The sequence below is a fragment of the Liolophura sinensis genome, chromosome 11 (genome assembly GCF_032854445.1).
Source record: "Liolophura sinensis isolate JHLJ2023 chromosome 11, CUHK_Ljap_v2, whole genome shotgun sequence".
Lineage (NCBI taxonomy): Eukaryota > Metazoa > Mollusca > Polyplacophora > Chitonida > Chitonidae > Liolophura > Liolophura sinensis.
The window spans coordinates 14,120,262-14,134,853 of record NC_088305.1 but is presented as its reverse complement, the minus strand read 5'-3'; the positions used below and the strand labels follow the sequence as shown (position 1 = coordinate 14,134,853).

At 39.7% G+C, this 14,592-nt stretch overlaps 1 protein-coding gene across 1 annotated transcript in view; it reads right to left on the bottom strand.

Annotated features, from left to right (window-relative positions):
* The window catches only part of LOC135478103 (corticotropin-releasing factor receptor 1-like), a 106,640-nt gene extending 96,356 nt beyond the window's left edge, over positions 1 to 10,284 (bottom strand). Inside the window, exons 1-3 of the mRNA XM_064758374.1 lie at positions 10,132 to 10,284; positions 9,204 to 9,366; positions 7,985 to 8,041 (exon numbers count right to left, since the gene is read on the bottom strand). Of these exons, the coding sequence (XP_064614444.1) occupies positions 7,985 to 8,041; positions 9,204 to 9,366; positions 10,132 to 10,284 (373 nt within the window). The remainder of the gene's footprint in view (positions 1 to 7,984; positions 8,042 to 9,203; positions 9,367 to 10,131) is intronic.
* Between the last annotated feature and the right edge of the window lie 4,308 nt (positions 10,285 to 14,592).

Below are 14,592 nucleotides of genomic sequence, written 5' to 3'. Positions count from 1 at the left end.
GTAGAATTCATCTTATACGTATATCAAGGATGGTGCAGTATGAAAGCTGCTCTCGGTCCTAAAGCAAGCGATGATGTCATTGGCTGACTATCTCAGGGATAAGCTAGACGTTGTGCTTCAAAGTAATTAAAAGTACTTTCTCACGACTCAGTGAAGCACTGGCCATGATTCAATGTAAATAACATTATGTATGCTATACTACATTAATATAAAAGATCTTAAAGATGCTGTGCTATTTTCATATTTTGATTTTATTTTTATGAGTGATGACAAAATGCCAGTCAATTAATTAACGCGTACACGCTGACACAGTGGAAAAGTCAGGTGAGCCAAAAGAAAACTGTCGCATTTTGTCAAATATCCGATACACTTGTTCACGTTAAGCAAGCGTCGAGCCGCTGAGAGCTCCATTCAAACAAGCGGCCACAATGACCAGCTACGTGTAGATAGTTTTGACTAGGGAGAAATTTCGAGTCTGCTAGTGTTGGAAATCGATCTGCAAAGAACGACCAATCTATAGATTTATTGACTATTGTAGGAATAGCCATCAATCAAAAATCTCTTTTTGCAGACCAGAGAAAAGTTTCACAGTGGTTATGGTCTAGTTTTTTGATAGCCTGTAGTAAATTTCTCATCGCCGTCTTCTACCGGGTAACACCAAAATCTATTCATGTTCACTTCTTTGCAACATATCGTGTCAGATATCTTCTTGACCTCTCCCTCAAATTAAATTTGTATTTCATCTACCTAAGCATAAAACGCAGGTTTTAGTACTACTAAGGCAAAAGTTTCCCGAAAAACCTACACATTATAAATTTATACACCCTATAATGGATGACAGGAGACAGTGTTACGTCTACGTTTGTCTTGCAACATGTGTTGTTCTGTCTTCCTTCGTCTTGTGTCTTCGTCTTCAATCTTGTCGACAGAAATTTCCAAAATCGGTTTATCTGTGACATTTTTCCCATTCATCTTCTTTTAAAGAAATAGACAAAGAAGATGAAAAGTGTTAGATAGCTTAATCACATTGGTATTGATGAATACCAGAGAATAAATGAGAAACCTAGCTGCTCCAAACTAACCCTAAACTGAAATGAGAACTTCATCTTCTGGTTTTAAATATTACGTTAAGCATATTCGTCATATTAAGACAATGCCGGAGTTTTGAGATCGAACTATTTCATCGTTAAAGGTAAAAGTTGTACTCCATCATGTGTCTTGTCAAAATTGTTAGGCGGCTGATGATATTAATTCACCGATCACATGTCTGGCGTGTTCCGGAGGCACGAATCACACGTCTTCCCTCAGTAACGTCTCAAGTTATTCGTCTGGCTTCGCTGTCGTCTCCGTCACTCGCCTAATCTAGGTAATTTTTGTAAACATTTCCTGACGTCTTTATGATAATATATGTGATTAGAAGTCGTTTGCCTAACATTCCTGATATCTCAATAAGTTCAATAAGACATTTTTGCCTTCAACAATATTTAAAAATTGGAATACGAAACTGCCTCGTTATAAAAAAGGATATGTTGTCATAGCAGTGTGCCGGATATTTTCAATAAACACAGATTGTCCAGTAAACCTTCAATCCTGGGTCGGGTCACACCCAAGGCTTTAAAAGAGGAAGTTGTAACTTCCTTGGTTGGCGTTCAGCATGAAGGGGATAATGCAGCGACTGGTTGGCCGTAAGAATATAATAGCTCGGGCGGGGCGATTTACTTGAATTCGGTAAGGCGCCTCAGTGAAGCAGCACTAGACAAAAGAGCGGTGGGAATCCCGTCCTGCAACAAGGAGATACATTAAATACATCCAAAGGATTCCTTCTTCGTCATGTGACTGAAAAATTGTGACGTTTAACCTCAAGCACTCACTCACTCTAGTAAAACCTTGAGTGTGCATGAAAAAGCGCTTTCTACAGGTAAAAGTCCCTTCCTTCAGTGAACAGGTAACATGTTTAGTGCATAGTCAATGTCACATATATAACATGTAAAATATCAAATGTATCCAATCATAAACTTTACATGCTTTATCGACTTCTTACTCCTGATAACACAGTCATGTTTACTGGGTTATTGGTCTTTTTTGGAAGTATTCAACACATAATACCACAGAACTATAATAAACTATAATAAACACGCCCTTTAATTACTACACGTAGTCTTTATGAATGAACACAAGGACGGCTTTATTTAGCGTAGCTAAATGTGTTTATAATCGTCAGACTTATTTATAGCGCTTAGGCTTGAATTTTGCATTCAGACTTCAGACATTGGCCAGTGCATTGGATAACCGCGTTATACGTGTACGTGCATGTCCATGGCGTGTAATATCAGTGCAAGTGCTTCAGGGGCGAATGGTTTGAGCGTTCGTCTAGAGGTCAGTAGACGTGGGATATACCCAGGGTCGGGTCATACCAAAGACCTTAAAATTGGTACTTACTGCTGCCACACTGGGTATCCTACAGTGAGAGGGTAGAGGAAGGAATCAGGATTGCTGGCCTCGGTGTCAGTATAATGTGATTAGGTGGGTTGTCATGTCTGGTGTCCTCGGCATGATACTTCAGTGCTGGCAGTATTTAGGTGGCATGGACTCGCCTTGCAACAAGAAGACACATTACACACACCTGAAGATTACTCGTCGTCAGGTGACTGAAAAACTGTTAAGTAGGATGTTAAGTTCGATGTAAAATACATGTATTATCAATAGTTACAAAAACACCCGATATATCATTGCTGTTATTTTCATTAATTTTACTTTCAATCACAATCAAAATCTCAGTAAAAAAGGACAAAGAAAAAGATCAGTAAAATGCACGCACGAGAATATACATGAGGGTGTACATGTTGGTTCATACTGTTATGAGGAGGTGTATGTTGACGGTGAATTTGGAAAATCTTCAGTGAATTTGGAATGATCGGATGATCATCGCACTATAAAATATATAGGGTTTATCACAGGATGTATTTGTTGGGACTAAGGTTTATCACAGGCTTTATTTGTTGGGACTAGGGTTTATCACGGGCTTTATTTTTTGGGACTGCGGTTTATCATAGGCTTTATTTGTTGGAAATGGTGTTTATCACGGACTTTATTTGTTGGGACTGGTGTTTATCACAGGCTTTATTTGTTGGGACTAAGGTTTATCACAAGCTTTATTTGTTTGGACTAGGGTTTATCACAGACTTTATTTGTTGGGACTGGTGTTTATCACAGGCTTTATTTTTTGGGACTGGGGTTTATCATAGGCTTTATTTGTTGGAACTGGTGTTTATCACAGGCTTTATTTGTTGCGACTGGTGTTTATCACAGGCTTTATTTGTTGGGACTGGTGTTTATCGCGGGCTTTATTTGTTTGGACTAGGGTTTATCACAGACTTTATTTGTTGGGACTGGGTTTGTTTCAGGCGTTCTGTGTAGCATTGGGGCTTATTGCAAGCTTCATTGGCTATTTACGAGGGACTGAAATCTTGTTCAGGCACTTACTATTGCCAGATCTGTAGGCTGTATCAGCTCACATGCCCATCATGTTTAACTATCGATAAATGTCAATAACTTTGTCATCATTTACACATTTGTCCCGCACGAAACAACAACCATACAGCCCTTCATCACAGCCACATCGCAACGATGTGATTTATTTATCAAACACTATGTTTTTCATATGTAAACTTATATAAGCTTTGTTGATGTGCTCTATTTCTTTGTGGCTTCCCTTATCCTTTCTCCGCTGAAATGTAAGCTATGAGCTGACGACTGAGGTGCCGTAAGCAAATCATAACCCTTGTGGTCTATGGTAAGAACATGTAGCCAGGAGCATGTGATTAAATCTGTCTGGGTACAATAACGGATTATGTAATTACCGGAGCGCAGAAAACTGCCCTACAAAAGCTTTATAATAATTCCGAGTTGACCATGTCCCAAATGATAGACGCACACAAGACGCCATTTACTAGTAGGCTTCGTGCATTTTTATTCTTCATTTTTTCTTCTTTTTCACAAATGTAATTAATCAGAATTTTGGTCATAGATAAACGTGATCACCATTTCACATTGTGTACTATAACACTACTATTCTAATATATTTGATAGAATATGATTTAAAACGAGTGGAGCAAATACGTACAGCTATAAATGCATGCTGCTAGCGGTATAAGTGAACAAGGGGTGTTGATCGACTACATGTCTTCTTTAGCCTTGAGACTACGACTGAAGTTACAGATTAAAACCGTCACAGTGTGACGCCGTGTAGGAGGCGACGAATGCGTATGTCCATTGGCTGTGTATGGTGTGTAACCTACATCTAACGTGTTGGAGACCCAGGAAACGTCCTGCTTTCAGGACGACTAGCGCAAATCCACGGGAATACAAAATATGCCGCCTCACCCATCATAACTTGCATGAAATTAAATTCGCTATGATAAAACACTTATTAACTTGTGGCTGAGTCGTTACCATGAATCCCCAACCCTCGACCCGACCTCCAAGTTGACAAGTTAGTAACTGTGTACTACTGGATTTTATTGAAAATATTCACCTCATTACACCATGAAACCAGTTGCGTGTTTACTATAATAAACACGCCCCTTTAACTAATAAACACTGTCTCTGTGAATAAGCACAAGGACGCATTTTTTATGTAGCGATAGCGTTTAGACTTGAATTCTGCACCCAGGGTTCAGAAAAGTTTTCGTTGGCCAGTGTATTAGATATCCTCATTATATATGTACGTGCATGTCCATGGGGTGTATAATCAATGCAGGCGCATCGGTGGCGTAACGGTTAAAGCATCCACCTAGAGGTCAGTAGATCAGGGATCAAATCAGGGTCGGGTCATACCAAAGGCCTTAAAAATGCTGTTTATTGTTGCTACACTTAGTGCTCAACAGTGAGAGGATAGAAGAAAGAAACATGATTGGTGGCCTCGGTGTCAGTATAATGTGACTACGTGGGGTGTCATGTCTGGTGTCGTCGGCATAATACTTCAGTGCCGGCAGTACTTAGGTGACATGGACTCGCCTTGCCACAAGAAAACACAGTTTATCTACACACACCTGAAGATTATTCGTCGTCATGTGACTGAAAAATTGTTAAGTACGATGTAAAACCCTTAGCTTACATACAAAAATACATGTAGTATTAGTACATGTAGTTACAAAAACACTCGAAAAATGTCATTGCTGTTATTTTCATTAATTTATTTTAAACCACAATCAAAAACTCAGTACAATAAAGTCTACATGTTATTTTATACTGTTATGAGGAGATGTATCTTGACGGTGAATCTGGAAAAGCATCAGTGAATCTGAAATGATCGGATGATGATGTCGGAAATCACTCAGGGCTGATCAGTACGGAGATCATCCCTGCTGACCAGTGCTTTACACCGTATGTCCGTCATTTGTCTTCTTTTCTTCCGGGACAGGCTCTGCTACAAAAACAAGTTAAAGCGTTATCGATCCACCTCGTAGAGGTTTAGTATATTATGTGGAGATAAGAATTGATCACTGAAACAACAACCATACATCCGTTCATCGCAGCCACATCGCCGCGATGTATTTTATTTATAAATTACGAAGTTCTTAATGCGTAAACTTATATAAGCTTTGTCGTTGTGCTATGTATCTCTATGGCTTCCCTTCTCGTAAAACTCGATGCATTCCGCTGGGAACTGTACACCATGAACTGACGAATGCGGTGTCGTAAGCCAATCATAAGCACTCTGTAATCTATGACAAGAACATGTCTCCAGACGCAGGTGATTAAATCTGTCTGGGTACATCGGTGGATTTTTTTCAGAGGAAATAACCGCTTATATAATTACTGGAACGCAGTAAACTGCTGTACAAAATCTTTATAATAATTCCGATTAGACGATATTCCGAATGATAAACGCACACACGACGCCAATTACTAGTAGCCTTCGTGCTTTTTTTTTCTTCATTTTTTGTCTTTTCCACAAACGTAATTAATCAGAATTTCTGTCAAAGATAAAAAGTGATCACCATTTCACATTATGTACTATTACATTCCAAACTACATTAACACTATACTGCGATATTCTAATATAAATTTAACAGAATATGATTTAAAACGAGTGGAGCAAACACGTACAGCTATAAATGCATGCTGCTAGCGGTATAAGTGAACAAGGGGTGTTGATCGACTACATGTCTTCTTTAGCCTTGAGACTACGACTGAAGTTACAGACTAAAACCGTCACAGTGTGACGCCGTGTTAGAGGCGACCAATGCTTATATCCATTGGTTGTGTATGGTGTGTAACCTACATCTAACGTGTTGGGGACCCAGGAAACGTCCTGCTTCAGGACGACTAGCGCAAATCCACAGGAATACAAAATATGCCGCCTCACCCAGTATAATCCGCATGAAATTAAATTCGCTATGATAAAACACTTATTAACCTGTGGTTTAGTCAATACCATGAATCCCCAACCCTCGCCCTCACCGCCTAGTTGACAAGTTAGTAATTGTGTACTACTGGATTTTATTGAAAATATTCACCGTATTATACCATAAAGCATTCCACATGTTTATTGTACAAGGGAAAAGAAAATGTGCTTATAACTGTCACTGTTATTGATAGCGTTTAGACTTGAATTCTGCACCCAGGGGTCAGAAAACTTCTGACAGTGTATTGGATAACCTCGTTATATATGTACGTACATGTCCATGGGGTGTATAATCAACGTAGACGCATCGGTGGCTTAACGGTTAAAGCGTCCACCTAGAGGTCAGTAGATCCGGGATCAAATCAGGGTCGGGTCGTACCAAAGGCCTTAAAAATGCTGTTTATTGCTGCTACACTTGGTGCTCAACAGTGAGAGGACAGAGGAAAGAAATATGATTGGTGGCCTCGGTGTCAGTATAATGTGACTAGGTGGGGTGTCATGTCTGGTGTCATGTCTGGTGTCGTAAGCATGATACTTCAGTGCCGGCAGTACTTTATGTACATACACCTGAAGATTATTCGTCGTCATGTGACTGCAAAATAATTAAGTACGATGCAAAACCCCTAAATTACATACAAAAATACACCTAGTATCAGTACATGTAGTTACAAAAACACTCGAGAAATTGCTCTTAATTTCATTGATTTATTTTTAATCACAATCAAAAATTCAGTACAAAAATGTGTACATGTTATTTTATACTGTTATGATGAGGTTTATGTTGACGGTGAATCTGGAAAATCACCAGTGAATCTGAAATGATCGGATGATGATGTCGGAAATCACTGATGGCTGATCAGTACGGAGATCATCCCTGCTGACCAGTGTTTTACATCGTATGTCCGTCATTTGTCTTCTTTTCTTCCGGGACAGGCTCTGCTACAAAAACAAGTTAAAGCGTTATCGATCCAGTTCGTAGAGGTTTAGTATATTATGTGGAGATAAGAATTGATCACTGAAACAACAACCATACATCCGTTTATCGCAGCCACATCGCGGCGATGTATTTTACACATTAGTATTCTTGTAAATTCGAGGTTCAAAGTATGTAATACGAAGTATTTTATTCTGAGATAAAGTAGACGTAGCTATTAACCCCATTGGCAGTGTAATGATTCATAGTTTGGGTTAATGATTACAGCTTAGCGCCACTTCGTCAATTTTGCAGCAATATCGTGGAGATTTCCGGACAAAGCATAATTCGTTTAAATATGAGGATCAGAGTTTACCTAGACTAAGACCCAGTTAATCTGAGTGAGTAATATAGTTCTCATTTTTTTCTATATAATTGAAATATCTGTCCGAATCAGACGTTATGCTGGCTTCCTCTCCCGCTGAACGTGGGAAGGTCTGGCAGCAGCCCGCGGATTGTGGTGACATTTCTTGGGATCTGGCTTATTTCCTCCCACCATCATGCTGGCCACCTTCGTATAAGTAAAATATTCCTGAGTATGGCGTAGTCATCAAATAAATGAATCAGACGTAACTAACGTCATTAACAAAGTCAAAACTTACCTTTGTAGAAGACGCAAGTTTCTGCCGAGAATTCCTCCCGAGTCAACTTACCATCCCCTAAAGAAAAACCAAATAATACTCTAAGTGATGCATTCAGTGACATTGCTGTGACCACACCGTAAGTTAATTAGCTCATAATACTCGTTTACACGGATACGTCTGAAGTGTTGACACTGGTAAACTCTGATGCAGCTTTCTGTGTTCAAAATTTCAAGGGAAGTTGTCGCTGAATGGTTCACTGGTAGCGTGTCAGTTTTTACAACAGAACATATAACTACATTTTTCATCCCCTGTCGGACGTGGGGAGGTCTGACGGTAACCATCGGATGGTCGTGGGGTTCCCCCGGAATCAACCCGCTTTCCTCTCATTATAATGCTGTTTGTCGTCGTATGAGCGATATATTCTTGAGTACAGCGTTGAACTCCAATTAGATACATAAATAAATATAGCTATATTAATTACAAAAAAAATGGCATTCAGAGTTGTTACATTTTAGGGCCCTTCAAGTGCACTTATTGCATTACGTAACACTAATTGGTCTCGATCTCGCCTTCACTAACTGACATCCTGCACACAAAGCTGTTCCATTTGGGGTCGTTCTCCTGTTTTGGAGGGAGATCCTGGTTAGTCGGGCGTTCACGGAAATGACCTGGCTGTATACCAGTCATTACTGTGTGCAGTTAGGTATTCTTTGCTACCAAAGGGTACGTAGCCCCAAATGGCAAGAGAAATGAAATACGCCACCCAAGGGGAGATTTCTCTTCAACATGCAGCCAAGGATAATGGTCTCCAGTATTAATCTGCCACTGCGAATGTGTTGAATGCTTTCAGTCAACTTTCCTGTAAGTGTGTGCATTTCCGTTTTGGTCTGCACAGTGATGGAATCCAGAAGAATTGTTTAGTTCAAGGCATACCTATTTATTGCAACACCACCGCTCGCAACGGATTCCTTTTTAAACAACAGCATATAAGTATGCATCAACCCTCACTAGAGGCCATTTTTTAGCCCGACTGATTACCGATTACTCATGACGTACCCAGCCACCCCTGCCCCCTCCCCACCCCCACCTCCTTATAAAGTGACTGATACACGACGACCGATGTTTCGATAGTCAGTCGGGCTAGCTGGGCCCACCGAATAGCCTAAAAGCTGCACAAGCCAATAAATGAACAAACCAAATCCAAATATGTATACAGTTACGCCATTTTTCAACCTACCGTTGACGTCGGTGAGAATGAAGCCTTTCACGAGATCAGGTTCGTTGACGTCTTCGCCTAATGTCGCAGCAAACTCGTTGATCTCGATGAAGTTGTCGTCGTCTAGGTCGTAGAAGTCAAAGTTAGCGGGGATTGGTGTCACGTGACCAAGCCCATCGATCGCCTGGAATGATATGCGCATGTATAATTCCAAGTTTTGTAGGATTTTACAAAAATACAAACGTTCATATGTTTGGCAAGTTTTAACATCCATAAATTGTTTATTGGGGCCTCCGTGGCTCAGTCGGTTAGCGCGCTAGCGCAGCGTAATGACCCAGGAGTCTCTCACCAATGCTGTCGCTGTGAGTTCAAGTCCAGCTCATGCTGGCTTCCTCTCCGGCCGTACGTGGGAAGGTCTGTCAGCAACCTGTGGATGGTCGTGGGTTTCCCCCGGGCTCTGCCCGGTTTCCACCCACCATAATGCTGACCGCCGTCATATAAGTGAAATATTCTTGAGTACGGCGTAAAACCCCAGTCAAAAAAATAAATAAATAAATTGTTTATTTATGACATTTCTGTATAGCATGGGGATCAGTTTCATTGGTGTACGAAACAAATCCCTTGTATAAGTTTTTTGATCCACGGTGACGATCCCTTGCATGAACTACATGTTGGTCACAAGATCGAATCCAGCTCTCCCCGGTCATAAGGTATGGAGGATTAATAAGGAGTTTTGTCATGTACCTGGGAAACGCGGGTGAGTGAATTTGGGCATTTAGTTAGCCATAAATCGCCGGACCGTCATGTACTTAAAACAGTTTTCCAGTATGACGATCACACACTTATTTGTATTACAATTAACTTTCTTGTATTATTGTTGTTTCAGGACTAAACTTTGATGCGAGATGGTACGATACGCTTCCAAAGGTTGGATCCCAAAAGTACTCACCTGTCTCTTTCCCCTACCACACTTTCTACGACAGGCGAATTTACAGAGGGCCTGTCGGCCCCAGCCCCTCTTTATAAGCAGTTCGCAGCCTCTGTAACAAACCCATCTGCAGACACTATTGATCCAGGCGTTACTCTCTTCCACAGCCAACATGCTGAGGACCATTAACACCAGTATCGTCTTCGTCTTCATCTATAAACAAAACATCAGGAAAGTAAAGGTGTGGGCCAGTTAACCTACAGAACTGTACCTTTTGCACTAGTATGGCTTATATTCTGACCTGCTTTAGGTATTACATGTCGATTAAGGGAACATATACACCGCTAAAAGTTTGCCCTAAACATTTTCAGAAAAAAACGTGAGGTTTGGCTGCATCCGATTGAGTAAAGTTTCACCTCACATACATGTATACGTTTAGTTTGTAATGTAAACGTTAATTTTGTCCTGGTAAACCTGTACTGATATTTTTACTCAAAAAGACGCGTTTCCTCCCAACATAATGCTGATCGCCGTTGTATAGATGAAATATTCTTGAGTACGGCGTAAAATACCAATCAAAAAAAATCAATCAATAAATAAACAAATAAATACATAAATAAATCAAAAAGACGCAGCCTACATTTGTAGTCTTCATTCTTGCATACTGCCTTAGGCCTATAGGCCTAATTGCTTTAAGAAAATAGTGTTTTAACATGCATAATTTAACAAACACAGCCGTTTTACATGGCCAAATGTAGAACGTTCAGCTATTTGGGTGCATGGAGACTGGGATATGACCTTTTCCTGGATATGTACATGTTTACTGATTGTTACTACAGCAACGTAAAAAATAATATTTCAAGTAAAAATACCTTAGTTTACCTTATAAATATGGAAAGCTTACTGCAAAAGGTGAACATTTACACTATATGTGTAAACATATACAGTAAAGCTTTACCAGGAATTCTAACAGTGTACTTAAAGCCTGTCGCCACATTTTACCTTACCTTTGTAGGCTTGTCTTTCAAGTTCGTCTGGTAGAAATCGGACGAAGAACTGTTGATAGAAACTGCCAGATCGCTGGTTTTGTAGGCCCCAAGTTTTTATTTCCTCCAAAAAATTTTTTTACGATTTTGTGCACTTGGGTAGAAAAGTTCCGTGTCTACGGAGAGGAAATACAGTGTCAGCTTATTCGTCAGTAATACAATAATCCATTTCCGCGTGACCATACATTGTTCATTCACAGATAGAAGAGATAAGACAATGTTTACTTTACTTTGTTAAATTGTTGGAGGAAATAATTCGATGACTAACAAAATCATGCGTGTTCTACATAACGTTTTAGAATGACATCTGCCCACATTCGACTCTGGGACGGTAGCAATTCTTATCACTAGATGAAAAAGCGATATTCGTAAACAACCTTGCTCTGTTGCTTTATTTATTACACAGATAAATTGAACCATTTTGTGAGCAAACAAATATATTTTTGATATATTATAGCATTCTCTACGCCTACAAATGTTTATTTTTGTACATACTTGATATACAGTATCATGATTAAATCTTAGAACTTCCGATAAAATAATAGCTGACATAAATGGCAATGAATTTGTATATTTACGAATGTCGCATATGAAAATAATTCTAATATAGATTATAGAATTAAATCACAACTTTCTGATAATGCAATTGTATATACGTTAACCTCAGTGTAACGGAAATATAATGAATACAAAAAATTCATGTACACTTTTCACTTGCAGTTTCCATGTAACAATTCACTGAATACAAAACATAAGGCAGCTATCAGACTTCATCACGAGTCACTGGTGCTGACAGAGAGTAATTTCTGGTTAAACATCTAGATGATATGAAGTTGAACTTTTTTTTTCGACAACTCTTAAACGCTGTTTTTACACTGGTGTTTTTTGCCAGGATGACAAATGTTTTCAAAGTCAGCCTTATATTATATAGAGGAAAGGACAGCAAACTTTCTGGTGCACTACATTGATTCACAAATGCATCATAGTTTCCTTACATCTATGCCTTACCAAGAGGCCTCTCTCAATCTGAAATTATACTTGAATCCTACAAGGGAAACAGAATCTGGATTTTGCAAAGGTCTTAGTTCATAGCAATACAACACATAATCATAAGTGTTCTATAAATTCACTAACAATTATCGTAATTACGGATGTATTAAGCTTTCTGGGTAACTGAGGATGGTTACAAAGGCTTTGTGTTGGGAATAGGAATTGTTACAAGGGCTCTGTGCTGGGACTGGGGGATTGTTACAAGGGCTCTGTGCTGGGACTGGGGATTGTTACAAGGGCTCTGTGCTGGGACTGGGGATTGTTACAAGGGCTCTGTGCTGGGACTGGAAATTGTTACAAGGGTTCTCTGTTGGAACTGGGGATTGTTATAAGGGCTCTGTGCTGGGACCGGGGATTGTTACAAGGGCTCTGTGCTGGGACTGGGAATTGTTACAGGGGTTCTCTGTTGGGACCGGGGATTGTTACAAGTGTTCTGTGTTGGGTGGGGATTGTTACAGACGTCCTATGCTGGTAGATGTACTAGAAGTTGTTACAGGCTTTATATGATGGGAATGGGCTTCGTTACAGGTACTTCCGTTGACAGGCGTTCAGTATTGGGACTGGGGTTTGCTTTTGGTGTACCGCGTTGTGACTGAGGTTTGTTACAGGCGCTCTGTCATTTACTGGTGGATCTGGACAGTCGGGCCACGCGATGCACATTAGATTTCACTCTCGATAAATACCAACAATAATGTCATCATTGAGACCTTTATTCATCACGAAAAGACAGTCATACAGGCGTTTATCACAGCCAGATCGTGGCGATCTATATTATTTGTAAAATACGATGTTTTTTATGTGTACATTTATATAAGCTTTGTTGCTGTGCTCTGATTTTTTACGACTTAGCATAAATATCAGTGCGTTCCGCTATGCTGACGAATGAGGTGCCGTGAGCCAATCATAAGCCCTGTTTCATGTATAGTAAGTCCATCTGCCCAGAAGCATCTGATTAAATCTGTCAGGGCACTTCGGTGTATTGTTTTTAGAGGAAATAACGGCTTGTGTACCTGCATAAGATATTTCTTTTACATAATTGTATATTTCTTCCACAGAAGTCGTTTATTTACTCCGCATTCTGCCAGGGGCGTTCAGTGGTTATTAGAACAGGGATAGTTTGCAAGGTGACCATACGGTTGATTAAACTATACAAATTAAACAACATTAGTTGATGAGAATGTTACTTAACGGCAATAAGAATGTGCAATCCTCATAGTTTTAATGTCTCTCTGATATTATCTGGATGGCTGCCACGTGATTTCGTGTACTCACGCGCAATAGGCGTTTCTTTATTTAAAGAAAAAAGAAACATTGTTTTATCATGTACTCGCTTCACCATTGACGACAGGGTGTTTGCAGCGTATAATTGTTTCAAAAAGATAAAATCGGTGTATTAGATGGCTAAGTTTTGACGGCTTATTTTTACGTGAAAAAATAAAAAAAATCATCACAGGTAAATATCAGTATAGTAAAAGTCACTTGCAATTTGGGGTACGGTGCATTTCGCTGTGGATAGAAAGCTCTCTTCTGACTAAAATTCTGTAAAATGCTGTTAAAGCACAATATCGTCACATGTTTGCAGTTCATGTAAAAGACACATAAAAAGGTACTATAAAAAGAAGAGACCGCTTCGGTAGCCAAGTGTTTATAGCGCCCGATCCAAAATCGGGACACTCAGGGCTCAAACCCCTGTCGGATCATACTTAAGACTTTAATAATGGTACTTGCTGCTGCCTCGCTTCACCCTCGGCACTGAGGAGTTAGTGCAAGGAAACAGGACTTGTTCACCCGGTGTTAGCATAGTGTGACTGGGTGAGACGTCATATCTGATGTCTCGGCATGACACTTCAGTGGCGACATCACTTTGGCAGCATGGACACACCCTGCCACAAGACGACACGGTATATGTACACACACCTAATGACTCCTCGTCGTCATATGACTGAGAAATTGTCAAGTACGACGTAAAATCTTAAGCATACATACATATAAAAAGAAGATTTTAGTTTTAGGAAATATGAAGGAAGATATGCCAAAAAATGACAATAAAGCTCATTTTTTGAGGTACATTTTATATTTCGTAATAAGTCCTCTATGCATATCTTCAGTCAAAGGTTGAGAATATTCGGAAATGACTCCCAACAGTTTTGCTTTTACAGCTATTACCGTTGACGTCACCATGTAATTACCGAACTAACTACTGGAGCCTTACGAAAACTGTAATTCAAAGCCATTTTAACGTCTCAAGAAGAAAACTGAATAAGCTTTTTCAGAGTTTTATATGCTATGTCACATTATACACAGCATATTAAAAACAAAAACCAAGCGTTGCATGTATCCTTTAAGGGCTGTAAACGGACCAGAACCAAACAAATATACAACGGCA